A 26,522-nucleotide genomic window follows, 5' to 3' on the forward strand; every position below is an offset into this window, starting at 1 on the left:
ATATGTATTGTTGATTTGTTAGTATTGAACTGGCCAACAGCACTGTTATGCTTGAACAAAGTGTATGTTAGCATACACTTTTTTTCTCTTTTCCCCTTGTAAGGTACATCACAGTCTTCTTGTGCTTAGAAACACTAGATAGCACTTAAGTACTGTGTTTGGGGGCCATTTTAAACAATGAAATCAGGAAGAAAAAGCCCCAAAATTCGATAAGTGTGACGCTAAGTAGATTGGGAGTAGGGCACTTGTTTATAGTATGAGACCCGAAGCAAGAAAGATTGTCACCTTTTTGAATTCTGCTGGGAACGTGCATATCGGGCACTGTAAATTTATTGCTGCACTGTGCATGTCCGTGAATGAATGTGAAAGCTCTGAAATGATTGATTTTGAGGTTACAAATTTTAATGAATACTCATATTTGCAAGCATGGAATCATTGAATAATCTGACTATAAATTACCTGTCTCAAGAGCTTTTTGGTATACCTAATATGTCATTATTAACCAACCAAATCTAGACTACAGGGGACTGAAATTTCGTAACACAAACTAAAAAAATTCAATGAGAACATTGTCTCAATCTTGTATTCTCATTAAAAAAATAAAAATTTTGGAGGGTGTGGAGTGAGGGTGGCAAGAGTTCCAAAACTTGGGTACTATGCTCACTACCTGGGTGTTGAGATCATTTGTACTGCAAACCTTAACATCACAATATACCCATGTAACCTGCACAGGTACCCCCAAATCTACAAGTTGAAATTATAAGATAAAAATTTTAAAAATTGGCCGGGCGCGGTGGCTCAAGCCTGTAATCCCAGCACTTTGGGAGGCCGAAATGGGTGGATCACGAGGTCAGGAGATCGAGACCATCCTGGCTAACACGGTGAAACCCTGTCTCTACTAAAAAATACAAAAAACTAGCCGGGCGAGGTGGCGGGCACCTGTAGTCCCAGCTACTCGGGAGGCTGAGGCAGGAGAATGGCCTGAACCCGGGAGGCGGAGCTTGCAGTGAGCTGAGATCTGGCCACTGCACTCCAGCCTGGGCCACAGAGTGAGACTCCGTCTCAAAAAAAAAAAAAAAAAAAAAAAAAAAAAAAAAAAAAAAAATTTAAAAATTATTGCTTCACTTTCTTGATTTAAAATCAGTAGCAACTCAGTGAGTAGGTGGCTGTCCTTTTGCATATATAAACAAGTATGCATCAAAATATTTTAGGCAAAAATAATTTTAACTAATTTTTATTTTTTATTTATTTTTTATTTTTTGAAGCAAAGTCTTGCTCTGTCACCCAGGCTGCAGTGGCACAATCTTGGCTCACTGCAGCCTCCACCTCCCGGGTTCAAGTGATTGTCCGGCCTCAGCCTCCTGAGTAGCTGGGACTATAGGCATGCACAACCATGCCCAGCTAATTTTATTTTTAATTTTTAGTAGAGACGAGGTTTTACCATGTTGACCAGGCTGATCTTGAACTCCTGACTGACCTCAAGTGATCTGCCTGCCTCCGCCTCTCAAAGTGCTAGGATTACAAGCATGAGCCACCACACCAGTATTAATTATTAATACTGTTTTATAAAGAGATAGTTTCTTCAAAGTCGTCTGATATCCATGATTGCCATCTTTTAATTCTGAAGGGCATACCAAAATAGAATAGAAAGTATTATTAAGTAGTTTACAGCAATAGGTTTTTTCTGTTGCATTAGAGTTATGCTGGTTTGTTTGGGATTAAAATGGCATTAGGTGAATCCTAAATTTACATTACTTAAGCATATGATTTGTGAATAATATCATGTACTAAATTTCATCAGACCCAGAACATAGACAGGTTGTTTTCTTAAATAACTGTAACTTCAAGAGCTCATTTGCCCAAATGACAGTACATACCTTTTTATGGTGAAATAAGTAAATATGAGTGTCTATAAAAGTGAAGATTTGGTAAAATTATTAATTGTAGTAAAAATTCACATTTGTTATGCTTATTTTGGTAGGTACGAACTATGGCTCGAGATTTATATGATGACCACTTTAAAGCTGTTGAAAGCATGCCTCGTGGAGTAGTGGTAACACTCAGAAACATAGCAACTCAGTTAGAGTCATCTTGGGAGCTTCATACAAATAGACAAGTATGTCAACCTCTAGATTTTGATGATGTGTAGTGAGTTTTAGTTTGATGTCTTCCCCTCTATCCTTTATGTCATGGGTATTGAGTAGGGGGTCAGCAAATTATGGCCCAGGAGCCAAATCTGGCCTGCTCCCCATTTGCGTATGGCTGCATGAGGTAAGAATGGTTTTTATACTTTTAAATGATTGAAAACAAACCAGAAGGAGAATTTCAAGACACATGAAAATCAGATTTCAGTATCCATATAATTTATCACACGTAGCCATGCTTATTCATTTACATATTGTCTAAAACTACTTTGGTGCTACAAGGGCATGGTTGAATAGTTGTGACGTAGACTATATGGCCTGCAAAACCTAAAATATTTGCACTGGGCCCTTTACAAAAATGTTTGCTGACCTCTGGTAGACATAATTTGTGTTAATCATTTTAACTTTTAATTTTGCTTAATATCTAAATTATTGTCATGATAATTGGTATTCTGATAAGTTATTTTAAGAGCTATATTTATGTTTTTGGTTGTCTTCATGAATTTTTTTTTTTATTTTAGTGTATTGAGAGTGAGAACACGTGGAGAGATTTAATGAAGACAGCTTTAGAAAACCTAATTGTACTTTTGAAGGATGAAAACACAATTTCACCATATGAAATGTGTAGCAGTGGCTTGGTACAGGCACTTCTTACTGTGTTAAACAATGTAAGTTTATCAAGTAGTAAAGAACAAAAATATAGTTTTAAAAATTATTTGTAGTTACTCCTTTGGTAGAGTAGTTTTTAGTTTGTTTTGTCAAGAAATATTTAAAAGCTGAATGATGTTAATATTTCTAATTTCTTCATCCTTTAAGTTTTATCGTTAGTTTGAGCCAAATGAATTAAATAATGGTTTATTTTGATTTCTAAGTTGCCAGTTATAATATGCTAAAGGTTTTGTTGACTAAAAACACTGAAGCCTAAGATTTATTATTCACTGCTCTGATTTTTACCTAAGTTATATAAAATAGAATATGTCTGTAGACCTTAAGTACTCAAGTTATATACATAATGTATGAACAGTGAAAGTTTAGGAAGTTTATGATGGAAGGAACTCTCCACAGGGCCTGTTTTCCAAAGAAAAGTATTGTTTGGAGGAGCAAAGTTGTAAGCCTACCTAAGCATATCATAAATGTATTCAAAGATAACTCAGACCCAGTCTTGTGGATGGAAATGTAGTGCTCGAGTCACATTCTGCTTAAAGTTGTAACAAATACAGATGAGTTAAAAGGAAAAAAAAAAAAGACAGTGTAGGAAGTTTATGTGAAAATTTGATAAATATTTGCTAATAACCTTATATATTTTTTTGATTTAAGAATGCCTCTTTATTGTGGTAAAACTTTTTTCCTTTGTTTATATATTTACTTATTTTTGAGACAGAGTCTCGCTTTGTCACCCAGGCTGGAGTGCGGTGGTGCAGTCCTGACTCACTGCAGCCTCTGCTTCCTGGGCTCAAGTGATTCTCCTGCCTTAGCCTCCTGAGTAACTGGGATTATAGGCGCCTGCCACCTTGCCCGGCTAACTTTTATATTTTTAGTAGAGACGAGGTTTTGTCATGTTGGCCAGGCTGATTTCGCACTCCTGACCTCAAGTGACCCGCCTGCCTTTGCCTCCCAAGTGCTGGGATTACAGAAGTGAGCCATTACACCTGGCTCTTTTTTCCTTTATTTTAATGAAAGAATTATTTTCATTTCAGTTCTACTTAGTTCTATCTAATTAATTATTTATATTTTTAAAAATTTGGAATGCTTCACGAATTTGTGTGTCATCCTTGTGCAGGGGCCATACTAATCTCTGTATCATTTCAGTTTTGGTACACGTACTGCTTGCTGAAACGCAAACTACTCAGTTTTAATTGTTTTTAGTGTGTGTGCCTGTGTGTGTGTGCACTTGCCTGTGCGTGTGCATCTGCGTGTTCACCATGTTGCCCAGGCTGGGCTCAAGCTATCTGCCTGCCTTGGCCTCCCAACGTGCTGGGATTACAGGTATGAGCCACTGTGCCTGGCCAGAGTTGATTTCTTGATCTTAATCATTGTATGTGCTGATGCACTTTTAAGATTTACTTTAGGCTGGGCACGGTGGCTCATGCCTGTATTCCTAGTACTCTGGGAGGCCGCGGTGGGCAGAACACTTGAGGTCAGGAGTGCGAGACCAGCCTGGCCAACATGGTGAAACCCTGTTTCTATTAAAAATACAAAAAAAATTTAGCCAGGCATGTTGGCATGCACCTGTAGTCCCATCTACTCTTCTGTAATTCTGAGGCAGGAGAATTGCTTGAACCTGGGAGGTGAGGTTGCAGTGAGCCGAGATAGCACGACTGTACTCCAGCCTGGGTGACAGAGCGAGACTGTGTCTCCAAAAAAAAAAAAAAAATTGCACTTGAACTTCAATGAGTCCCATAGTCCCTTCATAAACTTTACTATTTGCATTTATTCCCATTTATTACAGTGATATATCACATTATATCACTTAGTAATCTATGAAATAGTTTTGATGTGCCAGTTTTTTTCTACTACTTATTAAAGTAAATAGTACTGTTAAAATGGAAAATGTTCATTCCTATATTAATATAATCTGAAACCATCTTGTATACTTGGGGAAACACTGATTTTGCAGCATAATTGCTGAGTACATTATAACATTGAAGAAGGAAAAAATTTTGTATGTTAGCCATGGCCTACTAGTCACATAGTAAAAATAATTTTAATTGAAAAATGAAATGATTAATGATTTTATTCAGATTGTAGTGATCATTGTATAACAATATGTTAACATTTGTCTCTTAGTTTTCGATAAATTTCAGTAAGATCCTTAAATTATTTTTTTTGAGACTTTATACTTTTTGTTTTCTTTAGAGCATGGATTTGGATATGAAACAAGATTGTAGTCAACTGGTAGAAAGAATAAATGTTTTTAAAACTGCCTTTAGTGAAAATGAAGATGATGAAAGGTAAAACCCCAAATTTCTTTGAATTTGATGTTTGTAATGTTTACACAGTTGGTATGCTTCCTTTAAAATAAGTCTAGTATAACATTTATGCACACAAAAGAAACTCTTATTTAACAAGAAAGTAACATATTATACGTGTATAATAGGAAAATTTTTGAAGTTTTTAATCTAATGGAATAAAAAGAAACATTGAAATTACATGTCTGGTATGCATGCCACTGATCACTTAGTTTACTTATTCATGATAATTATTATTTTGTAAATTCAGACAAGGTTTTGCTCTGTTGCCCAGGCTGGAGTGCAGTGATGTCATCTTAGCTTACTGCAGCCTCAACCTCCTGGGCTCAAGCATTTCTCCTGTCTTGGCTGCCCAGAGTGTTGGGATTATAGGCATGAACCACCGTTCCTGGCCTGATCACTTAGTTTAAATTACATGACTGTTTAAGATAGTTGAAAATTTGAACACTGATGAAATGTTTGATAAATTAAGTGATAATTTCTCTTTTTTAAAGTGTAATACTTTTTTTAAAAAATAATTTTTTTGTTAGATTTATGTACAAAGACTATCTCTGGATGAAATGATAAGCTCTTTAGTATTTTTTCAAAATATGTAAGAAGGAGAGGCCAGGCACGGTGTCTTACACCCGTAATTCCAGGACTGTGGGAGGCTGAGGTGGGTGGATCACTTGAGGTCAGGAGTTCGAGACCAGCCTGGCCAACATGGTAAAAAACGATCTCTACTAAAAATAAAAAGTTAGCTGGGCCTGGTGGTGGGCATCTTTAATCCCAGCTACTCGGGAGGCTGAGGCAGGAGAATCCCTTGAACCCTGGAGGCAGAGGTTGCAGTGAGCTGAGATCATGTCACTGCACTCCAGCCTAGGTGACAGATTGGCCATTAGTAGCTAATTGCTAAAGCTGGGTTGATGAAGGTTCATTATATTATTCTGTGTACATTTGAATGGGATTGCACTTTTAAAATAACAAGTTATACAATTTATTCAGATAATTGTGTTAATTTCAAATTTCATTTTTAATGAATGCATATTATATATTTATGGATGTATAATAATGTATTGAAGTATTGCTATGTTAAACATTTTAGCTCTTTGAAAACTATTACTAATACTCAAATGTACTAGTCTCAATGGAAACATCTTTTTACGTAAATTCCGTAAGTGGTAATACTGTGTTAAAGGTTATAGATTTTTTTTTTTTTTTTTTTAAAAAGAGATGGAGTCTTGCTGTGTTGCTGAGGCTGGAGTCCACTGGCTATTTACAGGTGCCATAATTTTGCACTACAGCCTCAAACTCCTGGGCTCAAGTGATTCTCTTTTCTCAGTTTTCCTTGTAGCTGGGACTCCAGCATATACCACCTTGCCCAGCTCTGCAAGATGATTTTTAAAAGTTCTTGATTCAAATTTTCACATTGTTTTCTGGAAGTGTCATCGCAATTTACAGTCTAACAATGAGAAAGGATATGTTGTAATATCCTTGCCATCAAATATTTTTTCAAAACTTTGTTGCTTTATATTCTTTTTTATTTATCAAATATCAAATAAAATTATTTAAACTTTAAAAATAAATCATACGTCTGCTTTAAATATAATTAAGTTTTTATTCGAAAAATGAAACGTTTTATTCTTAAGTGAAGGAAATTGAGTTGTGAGAGTATCTCTACTCAGACATAATCTAATACAAAAATTAAACTTTGTAGTCATGAAAAAGTAGGGGTATATAGTGAAGTTGATTACTATATTTTCTGCATGAACATTTACATGTAGTTATACAAAAGCTCTTAATAATAATTATTTCTTCACAGTCGACCAGCAGTTGCATTAATTCGAAAGTTAATAGCTGTACTAGAATCTATTGAACGCCTACCTCTCCATTTGTATGATACACCAGGATCCACATATAACCTCCAGGTAACCATAAAAAATGTAGTAGCTAGTATTGCTGAATGCATCTAGGAACAGTGTGACACTTTTCTTTAAAAAAATTATTTTCTTTCACGTTGGATTAAAATAAAAATGATTCACTTAATCTTTAAAGATTTTAGCTTATATGCCATTCGATTGATCTTAATGACTTGAAATCTGTTTTGTTTGATCAAATCACTGGGAAATGATGCATTTATTCATTTAATATTTGTTAAAAGAATTATATTTCGTAGATCATAAGTGGCAAAAGATATTATATCAGTGGAAAAAGCTGAGAAAAGGGTTCCTCTTATTCTACAATTGTGAGTCAGTTCTGTCTTAGTCCATTTGGGCTGCTGTAACAAAATTCCTGCGAACTTAATAAACAGAAATTAATTGCTCACAATTCTGGCAGCAGGGAAGTCCAAGATCAAGGTGCCAGCAGATTTGGTGTCTGGTGAGGGCCTATTCCTCTTAGATGGAACCTTCTAGCTGTGTCCTCACGTGGTAGAAGGGATGAACAAGATCTCTCAGGCTTCTTTTAAAAGGACACTAATCCCATTCATGAGGGCAGAGCCCTCCCAAAAGTTCCGCCGTCCAACATCACTGCACTGGGGATTAAGTTTTAACACGTGAATTTTGCGGGGACACAGACATTCAGACCATGGGAAGTCCCTTCCTTATCTCTATATTGTAAACATAAGAAAAAACGTCAAGATGTTTTAAGCACAATTTTTTTCAGGTCTTTCTTGATGTCAGTGGTTAGAGTCAGATTGCCCAAGTCTTCACTAGTCCTGTCAGCCACATGGTTTCATAGCCTGTTTCTTTTCCTTCCCTCCTCCTCCCCATATATATATCTCTGTATATAATATGTAACTTCCTACTTATATTCTCATTCATTCATTTATTCTTTTCTTTAGTAGCTGGGATCTAGAGGCAAACAAACAATACATTTTACTAATATCCTAGCCCAGAACTTTTATCACTTTTTTTGTGGGTTTCTTAAGAGTTTCCTAGGAAGGCCTTCTGCTTTGAATTTTGTTCTGCATTCTACTGAATGGAATAGTTTCTTTTAAATAATAGCCTTCAATGAGTGACTGAGGATCTATATATGCCAAAGCAATGCAAAGCTAACAAAACTTGCCATACCTCTGAGAACCCAGTACTGTTACCAGTGCCAGTAGACTCCCAAACTGGAGTGCTTATCTAGGGAGTTTTACAGTGCAGTAGTTGCACCTGATATTCTATATGTAAAAGATGTAGAGGGCTACTTTGTGTTTTGTTTCAGACAGAATAACCGGGGTAAGGGGGACTGTTTGGTCCATCGTTTTTAAGCTTTGTTTCTGGTAAGTGGATGAGTTGGAGATAAGTCTCAAAGACAGTGCACCAATGCCTTTTATTACGCATTTTTCACTTCAGGAGATTTGCAAGATCCAAAGAGAGGAAGGCCAGGAATGTGCTCTCTGGTGATTTTGCTGTCTAAAACTACCAAAATGCACATACAAATCTTTAATTGTCTTTATAGGAATTAGTTAAGATTTGTACAGAAATGAAACTACCTAAAATTGCTAGTCCTGTGCTTGTTGCTTACTAAAATGTATTGGATTAAAAACTATTTTGCATCTCTTAAAGTTTATTAGCCTTTGATCATACAGGTTGAGTATTCTTTATCCAAAATGCTTGGAACGAGAAGTGTTTTGGATTTTGTAATATTTGTATTATACTTACCGATTCAGCATTCCTAGTCCAAAATCTGAAATGCTCCAGTGAACATTCCTTTGAGCATCATGTCAGTGCTCAGAAAGTTTCAGATTTTGGAGCTTTTCAAGATTCCGGATTTTTAGATTAGGGATACTTATCCTGTAGAATATATTCTAGCGGAGTAAGCCAATTAGCTACTTTTCAAAAACTTACCTGGAAAATTGTGAGTTATAAGTCACTTTGGTTAAAAAGTTTTATAAGTTTGTTTAAATTGTTGTGTATTTGAAGTTGTTTAGAAATTCTAGGAAGTTAACTATCTTTTTCTTGATAGCCACTGTAACTTACTCAGTGGCCTTTTTATAAAAGAATCTTTCCCTGTAGCGTTGTTTTTTGGAGTGCAGTGTCATGATCTTGGCTCGCTGCACCCTCTGTGTCCCAGGCTCAGTTGATCTTCCCACCTTAGCCTCCCCAATACTTGGAACTACAGGCATGCATGCCCGGCTAATTTTTTGTTTGTTTGTTTTAATATGTAGAGATGAGGTCTCACTGTGTTGCCCAGGCTGGTCTTGAACTCCTAGGCACAAGCAATTGATCCTCTTGCCTCAGACTCCCAAAGTGCTAGGATTACAGGTCTGAACCACCATGCCTGGCCTAAAGAATGTTAAATAGGCTGGGCATGGTGTCTCACGCCTGTAAACCCAGCAGTTTGGGAGGCCAGGGTGGGCGGATCACCTGAGGTCAAGAGTTTGAGACCAGCCTGGCCAACATAGTGAAACCTGTCTCTACTAAGAATGCAAAAATTAGCCAGGGTGGTGGCATGTGCCTGTAATCCCAGCTACTTGGGTGGCTGAGGTAGGAGAATCGCTTGAAGCCGGGAGGCAGAGGTTGCAGTAAGCCAAGATCAATCCACTGCACTCTAGCCTGGGCAACAGGAGCGAGACTCCATCTCAAAAAAAAAAAAAAAAAAAAAAAGAATCTTTAATAGAAAACAGACATTTGTTCATAGTTCCATTATGTTTATACTTCATACATCGCAGTTGTTTTAGGGTGTATCATTTTTTACAACTCTGAGACAAAAACCAAGACGTTTTCCAAAGTATTTTGATCGTTTTTGTGTAGATACTTACAAGGAGATTACGATTTCGGTTGGAACGTGCACCTGGTGAAACTGCATTGATTGACAGGACTGGCAGAATGTTGAAGATGGAACCTTTGGCTACAGTCGAATCTCTGGAACAGTACCTTTTGAAAATGGTGAGTTTCTGGCAAGGGCATGGTGAAATAGGCATTCTGAGCTGTGGTTTAGCCTTTTAGAACAGTAATTTGGGAAGTATGTATCCAGAGTTATGGTAATACAGTTTGGCCCAGTAATTCCATTTTAGAACTGATTTCTACATGAAGATGTTTATTATAATTTTGTAATATTGAAATACTAAACAAAAACCTTAATTCAAATCAATGAATTAATGTTAAATAGATAATTCATATTAAAAATTTAAATTTAATTGACAATTGTGTATAATTATTTCTGTTAATTTGAATATCATATAGCCATAAAAATGTATAAAGACTAATGATAACTGAAAAATGTTTTTGTACAGTATGATCAAGAATTTATTTTATCCTATCCATTGGAATAATAAACTAAAGAAATACTCTGTGTAATAGCAAGGTGCTTTGGTTGTGGGACTTTTTATTTTTCTTTGTATTTTTTGCATATTTTTAAATGAACATTTGTGTTTTTTGTTTGTTTTTTGTTGTTGTTGTTGTTGTTGTTTTGTTTTGAGACGGAGTCTCACTCTGTTGCCAGGCTGGAGTGCAGTGGCACAATCTCGGCTCACTGCAACCTCCGCCTCCCAGGTTCAAGTGATTCTCCTGCCTCAGCCTCCCGAGTAGCTGGGACTACAGGTGCCTGCCACCATGCTTGGCTAATTTTTGTGTTTTTAGTAGAGACAGGGTTTCACCATTTTGGCCAGGATGGTCTCCATCTCTTGACCTCATGATCCACCCGCCTCAGCCTCCCAAAGTGCTGGGATTATAGGTGTGAGCCACCGCGCCCAGCCTAAATGAGCATTTGTGATAATAAAAGAAAACAATTCACATTAAAGAGTTAGGAAAAAAGTAGGTAACATGCTTGAAAACAGCATTATTAAGGTGACTGTCTTTCATATTTTCTTTGGTTTAGGTAGCAAAACAGTGGTATGATTTTGACCGATCTTCATTTGTTTTTGTTCGAAAATTAAGAGAAGGACAAAATTTTATATTTCGGCACCAGCATGATTTTGATGAAAATGGAATCATTTACTGGATTGGAACAAATGCAAAGTAAGTCAGTCATTCTACTTTAAGCTTGAGTGACCATATTCACTTGGTAAAAGAATTGTAGGAAGTAGAATAAAATTGTTAACACTCTGAATATTCTGTGGTTTAAGGAAGTTTGCCTTGTAGGTAGAAGTTAAGATTATCCAAATTACTTTTTATGAGGAAAAAAATGTCTAAATTGCTAATTCTAGAATTGTACTTAATATACTTTTATATTTAAAACCTTCTGCAAATGCAATTATCTTAACATTGTTATTTGCTAATTTTTCTTTATTTTTGTATAGAACTGCTTATGAATGGGTAAATCCAGCTGCCTATGGACTTGTAGTAGTAACGTCATCAGAAGGAAGAAATCTACCTTATGGCCGCTTAGAAGACATACTAAGTCGTGATAATTCAGCTTTAAATTGTCATAGCAATGATGATAAGAATGCCTGGTTTGCCATAGATCTGGGTCTCTGGGTGATACCATCAGCATATACACTTCGTCATGCTCGTGGTTATGGAAGGTCTGCACTGAGAAATTGGGTTTTCCAGGTATCCAAAGATGGACAGAACTGGACTTCTTTGTATACCCATGTTGATGACTGCAGTCTCAATGAACCAGGGTTAGTTGAGGAGTCTTTGCAAATTGGAAAACTCACTAAAGAGCTTTGTTTATTTTTATAATTTTATACTCTAGAGCTCTCTTCTTTGTGAAATATTGAAGCAAAATTTTCCTTCTAAAAACAAATCACTTGATACTTCAGGCATTAAAAGTTTGAAACTTTACTAAAACTTTGTCAAAAGGTTTAGATTAAATAGTAGAAAACTGAGCTGAGTATTTTACACTGGATCTTAGCCAAAAGGCTGAGAAGCTATGAATATTTTAAAAATTGGTATATAGCTATATATACATACACACACACACACACACACACACACAGCACACTAATGGACACAAGTGAAATAAGCTTTCCATCAACTCCATATAATCACGTAATACTTTGGAATGTTCAACATATTAGCAGTGGCTATTGCTGGTTGTAGAATTAAGGCTGACTTAAAATGTTTTTATTTTTATCTATCCTTAAATTTTATGTATTGAATTAGTTTTTAAAAGACAAGTCAGTAACTTCTAAAATATTAGTTATACTAAATTTTATTTATACATTTTGGCACATATCAAGGAGTAGATTATATACTTAAATTGCTTTTGGCATTTGATATGGTATGAGAGGAGCTTCTTAACATTAGGATTAATAGGTGATGTTTTTACCCCTTTTTCATGCTTTAAAGACAAAATATTAATACGTTATTTAAAACTTTGCAAAAAACGTTTTTAAGTCCTTTTTTCCATCATAAGAGAATTTCTCCTACTCTTTGTAAACTTTTTTTTTTCTTTTTTCTTTTTTGTGTATGAAGAGAATGGGGTCTTGTTATGTTGGCTGCTTTCTAACTCCTGGCCTCAAGTGATTCCCCTCACCTCAGCCACCCAAGTAGCTGAGACAACAGGGGCACACCACTGCACCCATCGTTTTGTCTTTTATCTTTGAATTATATTAATCATAAATCATTAATGTTATGAGTCAAATCAATAGCGTACATTTAAGCGTTTCATTTTTAACTTGTTTTCTTGACTACTTTTTTTCCCTTGATTTCTTGATTCTTGTAATGAACTGTTGAGTGAATATGAAAGTTAGTGTATTTTTTCTACAGGTCTCTGTTATATAAAAAATCTTCCCCATCTTGAATTTCTTTTTCATCTGTTTTAAAATATTACATAATTTTTTCTCTAACATATTAACAGGTCAACTGCAACTTGGCCTCTTGATCCACCAAAGGATGAGAAACAAGGGTGGAGACATGTGAGAATTAAACAGATGGGGAAAAATGCCAGTGGACAGACACACTACCTCTCACTATCTGGATTTGAACTTTATGGCACTGTAAATGGAGTATGTGAAGATCAGCTAGGTAAAGAGATGATAGGAGACTTTTCTAACTTATTGAAACAATTACTTTTGTAAAAAGTGTTTTGGTTTTTATTTCTCCAATTTCTGCCTAAAAGGGAAAGCAGCTAAAGAAGCAGAAGCTAATCTTAGACGGCAGAGACGTCTAGTACGCTCCCAGGTTCTGAAATACATGGTTCCAGGAGCTCGTGTTATCAGAGGCTTGGATTGGAAATGGCGAGATCAGGATGGCAGCCCACAGGGAGAAGGCACTGTCACAGGAGAACTGCACAATGGTGAGTAGGTGCTCAGCACATTTGTGTAGAAAATGGGTAGTTAAGTTTTTTCTTATGTCTTTCAAGATAATTTATAAATTGCATAAATGTATGAGCACTGTTTAGAAGAACTGTTGATATCACATTGTAAATGGAAAAAATGTAAAGAAAATAAGGGAAAATTTTAAGTTCTTGGGTTTTGACTAGAAACTTGTAATATTTTGGAAGTGATCAAGCCTAGTGTAAGTTGAGTATCTTCAAGATACACTTCTGGTTTTTTTCCCTCTAGTTTATTTTCAAGCTTACTGTGAGTTTTATTTTAACTTCTTATGCTTTTCTTTATCTTGTTAGTGTCACAGGAATCACGCAATAATTTTTATGGTATCATAAATCATGTAGAAGAAAAAGGATTAGCATTTTTACTTAACTATTTTTTAATAAAGCATGGAACAAAACGCATCGTCTCTTAATCTGTTAGTAGATTATTATTGTTTCAAAATGTTTCTCAGCCTACCTGCTTTTTTGGGAGGAGTTTATCATGTTTTGTAAATATTGCTATGTGAGTTGAGTTTCTTTGATGCTGCAAAGTTTAGCAAAGTCATCCACTTATTGCTATTAACTTCAAAGCAATTATAGTGGCAAATTGTTTTCTTCAAACTATAAGGTTGATTTATTAGCAGATAATTTGCCTAAACATCAGTGGGTTTGTTTTTATCAATTTTGTATCAGTTTTTAGCATTTAAAAAAGTAAAATGTTTATATTCTCAACTTAAAGCACATTTGTTGTGGCTTTTTTTTTTTTTTTTTTTTGAGAGAGTCTTGCTTTTGTTCCCTGGAGTGCAATGGTGTGATATCGGCTCACTGCAACCTCTGCCTCCCGGGTTCAAGCGATTCTCTTGCCTCAGTCTCCCAACTAGCTAGGATTACAAGCGTGCGCCACCATGCCCGGCTAATTTTGTATTTTTAGTAGAGACGGGGTTTCTCCCTGTTGGTCAGGCTGGTCTCAATCTCCTGACCTCAGGTGATCCACCCGCCTCGGCCTCCCAAAGTGCTGGGATTACAGGCATGAGCCACCACGCCCGGCAACTTACACCACATATTTAAAGAGCTAGAATAAATGTGACAGTACTTAGGAGAATGACTGACATTTAATTTCATGTGTTATGTGGTAAAGACATTCATTTATTCAAATAAACCCTTTGATTATATTGCTTTTAAGATTCTATTTCTTGGATTATTTTACTGCCAGATGTTTTTATGTAGTATCAGGCCCTAATTGCAAATCATTTTAATCATACAGGTTTACAGTGACCTAAAATTCATAAATACCAGTAATAGTTGAGACATCAGTAGTACCATTCAACTCAGAAATTTCAAATTTTCTTGTTTTTTGGGCATCTTGATGATACTTATTAAAAAGTTGTTATTCTGTTTCCTGTAATTGTTTTGGCCTTGATGTATGTGACTTGAGAAGAAGAGGCTAGTTAGAGGCGTGTGAATGCAGTTCTTTTTTCTCGGGATGGAGTCAACTGAAGCAATTGCATAGGGAAATTAGAATATTTTTTTTTCCCCCAAGATACAATGGCACAACAGTTTTAATACAACCACCAATCTTCACAAAATAATTTTAATACTTTGTGTCTGGACTAGCAGCATCTTGCACTGTGATATTCCTATACATACATAAGCATTTTATTGAAGTACAAATGTTAAAAGCAGAGTAACTTAAGCAATTGCCTATACAAAGGTAAATAGACACTGTAGGTTATTTTTCTTCTTGATTCATTTGTGCTGCATAGTAAGTTGCAATTACATTTCAGTATAATGTTACTGATCTATAAAAGACATTTGAACTGTGAGGTATGGCATCTCCTTATGACAGAGTGCTCACATGTAAATCTGAATATTTTGAGTGTTTTTTTTTTGTTTTATTTTGTTTTATCTGCCACAGATGGGAAAAACAGAAATCATGTAGCCTAGAAATTTCAGGGTTTAGCATTCAAGAAAGGCCTATTTTTGCTGATCTGACAAATGTAGAAATTTAGTTTTGGCTAATCAACATGACCGTTCCCATCAAGTTATGCCTTTAAGTCTCTATGTCAGAGAGGGTTCTTAGCTTTCAGATACTTAAGCCAACCATTTTTAATGATGGCTAGTCATTACTGACTCTATTTTTTTTGTCTATCTTTTCGGCATAGAAGGAGTTGAGAGAGTATGTTTTTTGGGCCAATTAATACAATACAAAAGTTACTTTTATTTGAGATTGGGCTATGTTTTTGAACCTTCTTCTTTTCTCACACATTTCTGTGTAGCAGAAGAGATAGTTAAATGTTGGTTCTTCAGAGATTATTTCAGCATACAGAAAACAATAGAGGCAATTGAAAAATCTCATCTAAGCTACTTATGTAGATTTGGGGCAGTCACTTTTCCTTTCAAAGAACACATATGCAGATAATCCCCACAGGTAATTCAATATTATTTCCCTCTGAGTGCCAGCATAAACATATGAACTTGGTGTATGTGTGGGTGGGCATCTGGGTGTGTGGATGGGTGTGTATGTGAGCTTGGGCCCCTTTTATGTGTGGGTAAGAACTTTATAAAGGCTTGTTATAGTTTTAAAAAAATGTTTTTTGTGTCTTATGTTTTTCCCTGAAATAGTTAGCTTGTAACACTAAAATAAGATTGTAAAATTTATATTAATTTTCTTTTAATAGACAATTTTTTTTTTTTTTGCTTTTGGAGATTCATTATCTTTTTTAAAAAAGAATATTATTTTTCAACTACAAGTAAATATATAAATTGAATATCATTATGCTCATTAGTTCTGTACATGTTAGTAGCTTTAGCAGATAGTTTCTAATAAAAGAGCTCAGTATGCTCTTTAAATTTTTTTTTAGAATTTTCTGTGCTTATTCAAATTTATTGAACTTAATTATTTAACATAAGAGAACCAAGGAACCACTGAACTTTGAGAACACAACCGAAATGCTAACTTTAGTATTTTATTTGAGCTAGTGACCTAAAATTTCTGTGGTAATATATGAGTATTTTGAGAGGTTAGCCAAAATTAATGGTAAGAAATTAATGGTAAGCTAGCACGTTTTTCTAGACAGAAAATTTGACTACACATAATTATACTTAGCAATTTAAAAACTTTTACCTAGATTGTGTTTACTTGCAGAAGTGGCCGTATTTTACCACGTATATCAATCTTTTAAAATTTCTTAAACAGTTCTTCCATTTAAGAAGTAACCAAGCCAGGTGCAGTGGCTCACATCTGTAATCCCAGCTACTCAAGAGGCTGAGGTGGGAGGATCATTTAAGCCCAGGAGTTCAAGATTAGCATGGGCAACGCAAGACCTCATCTCTAAAAATCAAATAATTTTAAAAATGAAAAACAACCCAGTAGATTTAAACATGACCTTTACATTGCTTTTAAATGTCATAGACTGAATAGTTCAGAAATAAGGGAAATAAAAGGAAGAATTTTAAACATTTCCTGGAAACCCTTGTATACAGTACATATTTCTTGTCCTTAAAATATTTTTATCATGAGAGTTAAATATTATAGACTTTCAGATAACTAGTCATATAGTCAAATAATTGAGTCCAAAAATTTACATATATTTTAGTTGGCAGACCTTGATTGACTAGAAATTCAGAAAAGGACAGCACTGATGAAAAGCTGATCCCATATTGTGGAGCTACTGTCTGACACGCTCCTATCTGCTTTCTGCTGGGTCTCACAAACTCCTGTCCCTTTCCAGGCTGGATTGATGTCACCTGGGATGCTGGTGGCTCAAACTCTTACCGTATGGGCGCAGAAGGAAAATTTGACCTCAAGCTTGCACCAGGGTACGACCCTGATACAGTGGCATCACCCAAACCTGTTTCATCCACTGTTTCAGGCACAACGCAATCATGGAGCAGCTTGGTGAAAAACAACTGTCCAGACAAGACATCTGCTGCTGCAGGCTCCTCAAGTAGAAAAGGAAGCAGCAGTTCTGTGTGTAGCGTGGCCAGTAGCAGCGACATCAGCTTGGGTTCGACCAAAACGGAACGGAGATCAGAAATTGTAATGGAACACAGTATAGTTTCAGGAGCTGATGTCCATGAACCAATTGTTGTTCTTTCATCTGCTGAAAACGTCCCTCAAACAGAAGTAGGGTCGTCTTCCAGTGCAAGCACCAGCACCTTAACAGCGGAGACGGGAAGTGAAAATGCTGAAAGGAAGTTAGGCCCCGATAGTTCTGTTCGTACTCCTGGGGAGTCTAGTGCAATATCCATGGGAATTGTCAGTGTTAGTTCTCCTGATGTTAGTTCAGTATCTGAATTAACTAATAAAGAAGCAGCTTCACAACGACCTCTTAGCTCTTCAGCAAGTAACAGACTGTCAGTGAGTTCTTTGTTGGCTGCTGGGGCCCCTATGAGCTCTAGTGCAAGTGTACCTAACCTGTCCTCAAGAGAAACATCTAGCTTGGAGAGTTTTGTAAGGAGAGTGGCAAACATAGCACGGACTAATGCCACGAACAACATGAATCTAAGCCGAAGCAGCAGTGATAACAACACTAATACTTTGGGGAGGAATGTGATGAGCACAGCAAGTAAGTGAGCTTTTCCTTCTGGAACCAATGCTTTTTCCACTTGGAGGGATGCAAAGTAGGGTCTCTTGTTCTGGCTGCAGTTTTTAACTAGGTCATTAACCATATTAGATAAAGCTACATCAAATTTAGCACTTCAGGAATATGAAGTTAAGTTCTCTAGAATCATCATATTTTCAGAATTCAGATTAGGTGTGATAAAGAACCTCTTATTCTAGAAGGATAAAACAATACTTCTGATTTTCACTCCTTTATGATACATCATTAAGCAAAGTTGCATGAGGAAATAGATGACTATTAAATGTTATCATAGTGCAGTGAAACCAAAGCATCATGTAAGTATAGCTTTTATTTAGACTCTACATTGATCTTAGCTTCTGAAAGTTAAATTCCAATTTAAGCTGCTAACAGGTCAAAATAATTCCCTTGGAAAATACATTGGGAATTATTTCATTGCTTGTTTCATTTCTTTAAAAAAGTTAGGCATAATATTTAAAAATATAATAGTGCTATAAAAAGAATTTTTAGTTGGATTTCAGTTGGGTTCCCAAAGTTGTTGCTTTTCAGGAACCATTTTATTATTAGTGTGTTTTATGACCTCACTCTTTAAAAAATATAAAACTTGGTTTTTCTAAGGTTTCTACAGTCTCACCTATTTGTACTGATTTGCTTCATTTTTGTCTTTAGCTTCTCCTCTTATGGGTGCTCAGAGTTTCCCTAATTTGACCACACCTGGTACTACATCAACAGTGACTATGTCAACGTCCAGTGTTACTAGCAGCAGCAATGTAGCTACAGCAACAACAGTTTTATCAGTTGGTCAATCATTAAGTAATACTTTAACCACCAGCCTCACATCAACTTCCAGTGAGAGTGACACAGGTCAGGAAGCAGAATATTCCTTATATGGTAAGTTATAATTCAAAATTGAAGTATTTAGACACTTAAATAATGATACTTTTATTATGTTTTCTCCTGATATTTTATTTTATTTTATTTTATTTTTTATTTATTTTTTTATTTTTTTTTGAGACGGAGTCTCGCTCTGTCGCCCAGGCTGGAGTGCAGTGGCCAGATCTCAGCTCACTGCAAGCTCCGCCTCCCGGGTTCACGCCATTCTCCGGCCTCAGCCTCCCGAGTAGCTGGGACTACAGGCGCCCGCCACCTCGCCCGGCTAGTTTTTTGTATTTCTTAATAGAGACGGGGTTTCACCGTGTTAGCGAGGATGGTCTCGATCTCCTGACCTCGTGATCCGCCCGTCTCGGCCTCCCAAAGTGCTGGGATTACAGGCTTGAGCCACCGCGCCCGGCCTCTCCTGATATTTTAAACTTTTGTTTAAAGAGAATTATTCTCTCTTCTTATAAATATGTAATCTTTGGGCCAGGCGCAGTAGCTCACGCTTGTAATCCCAGCACTTTGGCAGGTTGAGGCAGGTGGATGACGAGGTCAGGAGTTCGAAACCAGCCTGGCCAACATGGTGAAACCCTGTCTCTACTAAAAATACAAAAAAAATAGCTGGGCGTGGTGGTGGTTGCCTGTAATCCCAGCTACTCGGGAGGCTGAGGCCGGAGAATGGCGTGAACCCGGGAGGCGGAGCTTGCAGTGAGCTGAGATCCGGCCACTGCACTCCAGCCTGGGTTACAGAGCGAGACTCCGTCTCAAAAAAAAAAAATTGCAGTTATCTGATTATACATGAAGTAGATCTAGGGACTTTATGTGTCATTTTTTTTTTTTTTTGCCTTTTGTCACAAAAGTTTTAATGGAAGAACCATAAAGTGATTTGACACTCTTATTACTGAGAGAAGAACTGTAATAGATTCATAAGGTTTGTAAAATGATACTCCTTGTATGCTGTTATCAAAGACTTTTGGAAATAATTCGTTAGTTAGGTAACGCATGATTCTTGCAAATTAAATTTTATTCAGAAAGTTCAGTAACAGCCTTATGGCTTCCATGTTGTAATCAAAGGGATGTATTTGATTCAGTTAAGATACAGTCTGTGTTTCTATTTCTCTTATTTTATCTTATTAGAAAAATAATGCTCTGAATAGAAACTAGAAGAAAATTAAAATCGTCTAGTCACCACCTACCAGTGACAACCACTGTTAATCATTTGATGTATATCATTTGATGTATGATTTTGCTTTTTTAACAAAAAAGGATCATATCCTTTTCTGCCAGCTGTTTTCACTCAATACATTGTGAAAACATTTTCACATATGTTGGATGGGTTTCTGTAACATTTGAAATGACTGTCAAATATTTCACTGTATGATCATTTAATAAATTATCAATTTTTTATATTTAAGTTATAACTTTTTCGTTACCATAAACATCATCATGAATGAACTTTCTTGTACTGTATTTTAGTATATTTCCTTAGGATAAATGCCTAAAATAATAATTACTGAATTGCTTTCCAAAACATTGCACTCCATCCCTATTGTTTTGGAATACCCTTTACCATATATCCTTGATCATATTGCCTGTTTTTCTTTAAAAAAAAATTGGGAGTAATTTTAAAGACAAAGTTTATATGAAAATACATTTTTAAAGTGCTATTTTGTGTATACCCCCTTTTTAATGTTTTCTTCATTTTTGTGAGAATATAGCCTCTCCTAATTCATAGCAAGAATTTGATATGATGTTCCAAAGTTTTAAGAAAGTAGTTATATTTCTGTTTCCGCTTTTCTTATCAAACAAATGTGTAGCAAAATGGTGATTATTACACCAAAATGTTATAAATTGATTGCATAAACTGTTTTCTGATTTATTATTTCTCATGGTGGCCCTGTGCCCCTCTCTACTTATTTGTTATTATGTTAACTTCAAGCATTAGTTCTTGGTCATGGGAAGTTAAAGATGATCGTGGGGAGGGAAGAGTAAACTGGCGGGGCGCTATGGCTTACGCCTGTAATCCTAGCTCTTTGAGAGGCTGAAGTGGGCATATTGCCTGAGGTCAGGAGCGTGAGGCCAGCCTGGGCAACATGGCGAAACCCTCTTTACTAAAGTACAAAAAATTAGCCAGGTGTGGTGGCCCACGCCTACAGTCCTAACTGCATAGGAGGCTAAGGCACCAGAATCATTTGAACCTGGGAGGCAGAGGTTGCATTGAGCCAAGATTGTGCCATTTGCATTCCAGCCTGGGTGACAGAGCAAGACTCTGTCTCCAAAAAAAAAAAAGTTAGAACTACTGATTGACTTTTAAATTTTGTTGTTAGGTTTGACCAGCCTTAAAAAAATTTATTGTTGGCCGTGTGCAGTGGCTCATGCCTATAATCCCAGCACTTTGGGAGGCCGAGGTGGGCAGATCACAAGGTCAGGAGTTTGAGACCAGCCTGGCCAATATGGTGAAACCCCGTCTCTACTAAAAATATAAAAACTAGCCGGGTATGGTGGCGGGCGCCTGTAGACCCAGCTACTTGGGAGGCTGAGGCAGGAGAATCTCTTGAACACGGAAGGCGGAGGTTGCAGTGAGCCAAGATTGTGCCATTGCCCTCCAGCCTGGGGGACAGTGTGAGACTCTGTCTCAAAAAAAAATTTATTGTGAGGTGATGAAAAAAAATTTAATGTATTTTTTATTTTAGATTCAGGGAATACATGTGCAGGTTTGTTATAGGGATATATTGCGTGATGCTGAGGTTTGGACTTATATTGATCTTGTCACTCAAATAGTGAACATAGTACCCAATAGGAAGTTTTTCAGTCCTTGCCCACTCCTGATTCCTTTTGGAGTCACTAGTGTCTACTGTTCCTATCTTGATGTCCATGTGTACCCAAGGTTTAGCTTCTACTTATAAGTGAGAACATATGATAGAAGATTTCTTTTTTATATTGTTAAAGCTGGTAGACACTTTAAGACTGCTGGGGTGAAGGATCAGAGTAACATCAGTTTATACCATCTGTATATGCCGTGTAAACTTTTACTGTGTTTTGTGGTTTTTCTCTTACCACAGGCACGAATACCATAACATGTTGTGTTTTGAGAGACATTTCATTCTATGATGTGGTCACATGTGTGAAATATAGAGCTTTTTAATGCTGGTGAAAAAGGGAAGATGAGAAAGAAAAAATGGACATCAGTCAGTTGTAACACATTAGAGATAGAATTTCAATATATGAAGTTAGATTATGTTTCTTAAAAGATAAATAGAGTGGAATAGATTTATTTTGTGTATCACCACATCATACCAGTTCCTAAATTGCAGGTGGCTCCTTACAAGTGTTAAAGGGTAACATATTTTATCAAATTTAAGATGCCTTTGATTGTAAGACACACCAATTTTTTTATATTGCTAAGGTTAAAAATGTTGCAATTTAATTCTGACTTGCCATTGTTTGTAAGATACATTCTGATTTCAAAGCATTACAATGTTTTAAAAATGTAGACCTTTCAACCTGAGAAAGTTGATTACAAAAAAAAAAATGTGTACCCTTAGAAACTAATTAAATATAATGGCAGACTTCTTCTACTGGCCATCCAGTAAAAGGCACTGAATGTTTAGTCCTGTGTGATTATTGGACTAAAAACTAATTGGTTCAGTGGTCTGTAAGTTTCTGAGTAACTATAAATTGTCTTCTGGATGTTCTTTAGCAATATAAAGTATTTTGTTTTTTATCCTTTGTGCCGTTCTGATATTATATTTGACTATTTTTTCCAGATCCAGTAAAAACTTCTGTTTTAATCCGTTTAGTCCTCTTTTTTTCAGTTTTTATGAAGAACAGTTTGTCAGCATCTTCATTTATGCAGGACAATGTAATTTGACCCAGTCTCCATTGAAAGCAAGAGATTCTAAGAAGGAAGGAGATTAAAGTGATTCAAGTTATTTTGAACTTCCTTATGTGCTAGATAATATGGATAATATGAAAGATGCCACATACATTATTCCATAGTAAATAGGCATTATCTTAAGTAGTCATTGTTTTTGAGTAACCTACCAGATCAGTGTCTCTCCCTGTGAGCTTCATGGGGACTCAGACCGTGTCTTCTTTGTTTGCAACTTTATATACCTCGTGCCTAACACTGTGCTTGGCACATAGTATTTGTTCGAGGAATGAGTAACTCCAAAGTGTTCTCTTTTCTAACATGTTCTGCTTCCTGGGACTTATTCAGAGAATGATGATAGGGGTTTCTTTGGGTTTTGTTTTTGTTTTTTGTTTTGAGACGGAGTCTCGCACTGTCGCCCGGGCTGGTGTAAAGGTTTATTTTTTGGTGGTTGTTTTTTAAATAGTCCAAATGGTTATCCTTTTATATTATGATTTTGTAATTCAGGTTTAGTTTATGGTTGTCCTTTATCCCTTTTTTCTTCATGGTTGTGTCTATACTCATCTTGTATATGGTGGCAGAACGCAACACTTGTCCCTTTTGAACTTTCGTTTTGTAAAAACTTAAAATGCAAAGTTCCTTTGTTACACTTTCTTAATTATATTGATAAGGTTGTGGATTTTGTTTTCAAGATTTCCTTGATAGCTGCCGTGCCAGTACTCTGTTGGCTGAGCTCGATGATGATGAGGACTTACCTGAGCCAGATGAAGAAGATGATGAGAATGAAGATGACAATCAGGAGGACCAAGAATACGAGGAGGTTATGGTAGAGAGAGTACCCCATTGTCTTCACAAAGATAGGTTGTTAATAGTTGAAATGAAGAAAGGAAAAGCTAAGTCATAATCAGACTTTGAAGCAAGGAAATGTGGCAACAGTATAAAAAATGTGGTTAAGAAAGGCAGTTTTAATCTGAGCATTTATGATTCTCCACTTAAAGAAAATAAATTGGTTATATTTGAAAAACTATAGAATGTCACATGATGTTTTAACAGGCTTAAAAGTGTGTAAAATTAGGCTGGGTATAGGACTCATGCCTGTCGTCCCACACTTTGACACTTGTAGTGCTGGCTACTTGGGAGGCTGAGGGAGAAAATCACTTGGGTCCAGGAGTTCCAGGCTGCAGTAAGCTGTAGTTGTGTCACTGCACTCCAGCCTGAGTCACAGAATCTCACACATACATGCACACGTGCTCACACGTGCGCACACACACACGCAGTGTATGAACTTTGCCAGTGCAGTGACTTGTGCTGCAGTGAACTATAATTGGGTCACTGCACTCCAGCCTGAGCCACAGAATGACACACACACACACACACACACACACGTGTATGAACTTAGCCAGTGCAGTGGCTCATGCTGCAGTGAGCTATAATTGCGTCACTGCACTCCTGCCTGAGCCACAGAATCTCTCACACACACACACACACGCACAAACATGCATGAACTTCGCCAGTGCAGTGGCTGGTGCTGCAGTGAGCTATAATTGGGTCACTGCGCTCCAGCCTGAGCCACAGAATTACACACACACACACGCACGCACACACGTGTATGAACTTAGCCAGTGCAGTTGGCTCGTGCTGCAGTGAGCTATAATTGCATCACTGCACTCCAACCTGAGCCACAGAATCTCTCACACTGACACGCACACGCACACGCACACACGTGTATGAACTTAGTGCAGTGGCTCGTCCTGCAGTGAGCTATAATTGGGTCACTGCACTCCAGCCTGAGCCACAGAATCTGACCCTGATGCACACACACACAGAGAGAGAGAGAGAATGAACTTAGCCAGTGCAGTGGCTTGTGCTTGTAATCCCAGCTACTCAAGAGGCTGACGTGGCCCAGGAGTTTGTTTTTTAGTACCTATGGTTTTGCAAGCAGGGTCCATCTGTTTTCTCATTAGTTGTCATATGAAGGAATGAAGTAGAGGCGTAAAAAAAATAATTTGCCCTTATCATCAGAGTTAAGTGGAAGAGTGAGGACCCAAGCCTAGGCAATGTGATCCAGAACTCTCAATACTTAACCACTAGGATTGTATTCTAATTGAAAGTTGTGCCTAAAAAATACCCTTTATTGTAACTAACTGTATATTTAAAATTTCTCTTTATAAAAAGTTACTAGATTTCAAAAAAATTGATAAGTTGAGTTTTAATGGGATAAAGAAATTTTTAAAATCTTTTAGTATATGGTTGCTAAGAAAATGCAATACTTCTTATGAAGGAGGTTATTATAAAATGCATGATGAATTTAAAACATCGAACTCATAACTTTTCTGAAGTTGGCTAATGAAAAAGTTTTCAGTGACACTTTCGTTAATAGGGGTTAATATATTCAGGTCATGGCTGAAAGGGGGCATATATGGGTCAAATAATTAGACATATATCTCTTGGGATTGTTTTATTTTAGATTCTGAGACGCCCATCCCTGCAGCGTCGAGCTGGCTCCCGCTCTGATGTAACGCATCATGCTGTTACCTCACAACTACCACAGGTTCCTGCTGGAGCAGGGAGCCGACCTATTGGGGAGCAGGTAATACCTTCGTGTTTATCTCCCTGCCGTATGTGTATTTTTCCCTTTCATAGTAAGGCACCAACCTAAATGCCTACAAAAATGTGCAGTGTGGAAAGGGTAAGAAGAGGGAGCTATCAAACAGTTACACAAAGAAACTTCCCCTACTGGTTGGGTTTCATATTCCATATAGAATCTATGATTGCTGTGACATAATGCATGCAGGAGCTTAATGCTTGAAACCCCTTTACCTTGGTTTGGGTAATAGTAAACATATATTAAAATGGTTAATATACAGTATCTAAGATTTGTAGTTATAGTAGCAGTAGTAGAGGTAGTAGTAGATGTAGTAGTAGTAGTTTATTAATAGCTAACACTTAATGATCACTAATTAAGTGCTAGAGTTGTTTCTGTTTTTGAGACAGGATTTTGCTTCATTGCCCAGGCTGTTCTTGAACTCTTGGACTCAAGCTTGCCTGCCTTGGCATGAGCCACTGCCTGGCTGGCATAGTTCTTAATACTTTATGCATATTAGCTAATTCTTTCCAACAGCCTTTTTAGGGTTATTATTAGCTCTAATTTTCAGATGAAGTAATTGCTAAAAGTCATACATATAATAGTAGTTTTGGTTCCAGGATGCAAACCCAAACATTCTGGAACCAGAGCTGTCAGATGTCATTTTGTTTCAGTTAAGTGTTTAAACCAAACTGTGGATGTGCACGTGTGCTTACATGCTATCTGCCTCATAGTGATTTAAAGCAACTCCCCAGCATTTTATTTGGTATGTAAGTAATTCAGTACAAAATGTAATTTACATTTTAAAAGCCAACTTATTTTAAAATAATTATAAGTTCATAGGAGGTTGCAAAAATCCTTGAGAGGTCTTATGTACTCTTTACCTAATTTTTCCCATTGGCTAGTTTCATATTACCTAATTTTAGTACAGTAACAAAACCAGGAAGTTGACGATGTTTGTGAATGATTATCCTTTTTTTTTTTTTTGAGACAGAGTCACTGTGTCTCCTAGGATGGAGTGCAGAGTGCAGTGGCACGATCTTGGCTCACTGCAACCTCTGCCTCCTGGGTTCAAGTGATCCTCCTGCCTCAGCCTCCCGAGTAGCTGGGATTACAGGTGCCTGCCACTATGCCCAGCTAATTTTTTATATTTTTGGTAGAGATGGGTTTCACCATGGTGGCCAGGCTGGTCTTGAACTCCTGACCTCATGATTCGCCTGCCTCGGCCTCCCAAAGTGCTGGGATTGCAGGCTTGAGCCACCGCACCCGTCCGTGAATGGTTATCATTTGGTGAAATGTGTAGATTTGTATAACCATCATGGATGCAAC

General features: G+C 36.8%; 1 protein-coding gene and 1 non-coding gene across 10 annotated transcripts in view; one reads left to right on the forward strand and one right to left on the reverse strand.

Moving 5' to 3' along the window:
- HECTD1 (HECT domain E3 ubiquitin protein ligase 1) overlaps positions 1-26,522 on the forward strand; it is a 110,111-nt gene that overhangs the window by 62,538 nt on the left and 21,051 nt on the right. For 6 of the 9 annotated variants that reach the window (XM_031668202.1, XM_031668200.1, XM_031668206.1 and 3 more), the window contains 13 exons: positions 1,982-2,116; positions 2,666-2,812; positions 5,001-5,095; positions 6,915-7,020; positions 9,835-9,969; positions 10,901-11,040; positions 11,322-11,645; positions 12,827-12,993; positions 13,088-13,264; positions 17,011-17,847; positions 18,532-18,753; positions 23,302-23,435; positions 25,077-25,199. In XM_031668202.1, coding sequence (XP_031524062.1) covers positions 1,982-2,116; positions 2,666-2,812; positions 5,001-5,095; positions 6,915-7,020; positions 9,835-9,969; positions 10,901-11,040; positions 11,322-11,645; positions 12,827-12,993; positions 13,088-13,264; positions 17,011-17,847; positions 18,532-18,753; positions 23,302-23,435; positions 25,077-25,199 — 2,742 coding nt within the window. The remainder of the gene's footprint in view (positions 1-1,981; positions 2,117-2,665; positions 2,813-5,000; positions 5,096-6,914; positions 7,021-9,834; positions 9,970-10,900; positions 11,041-11,321; positions 11,646-12,826; positions 12,994-13,087; positions 13,265-17,010; positions 17,848-18,531; positions 18,754-23,301; positions 23,436-25,076; positions 25,200-26,522) is intronic. The other 3 variants (XM_031668204.1, XM_031668205.1, XM_031668207.1) reach the window with 3 other exon arrangements.
- Positions 3,880-3,990, reverse strand: LOC116276009. Its single transcript, XR_004185470.1, has one exon. It is a non-coding gene; the product is annotated as a U6 spliceosomal RNA (small nuclear RNA).

The sequence above is a fragment of the Papio anubis genome, chromosome 7, assembly GCF_008728515.1.
Source record: "Papio anubis isolate 15944 chromosome 7, Panubis1.0, whole genome shotgun sequence".
Taxonomy (NCBI): domain Eukaryota; kingdom Metazoa; phylum Chordata; class Mammalia; order Primates; family Cercopithecidae; genus Papio; species Papio anubis.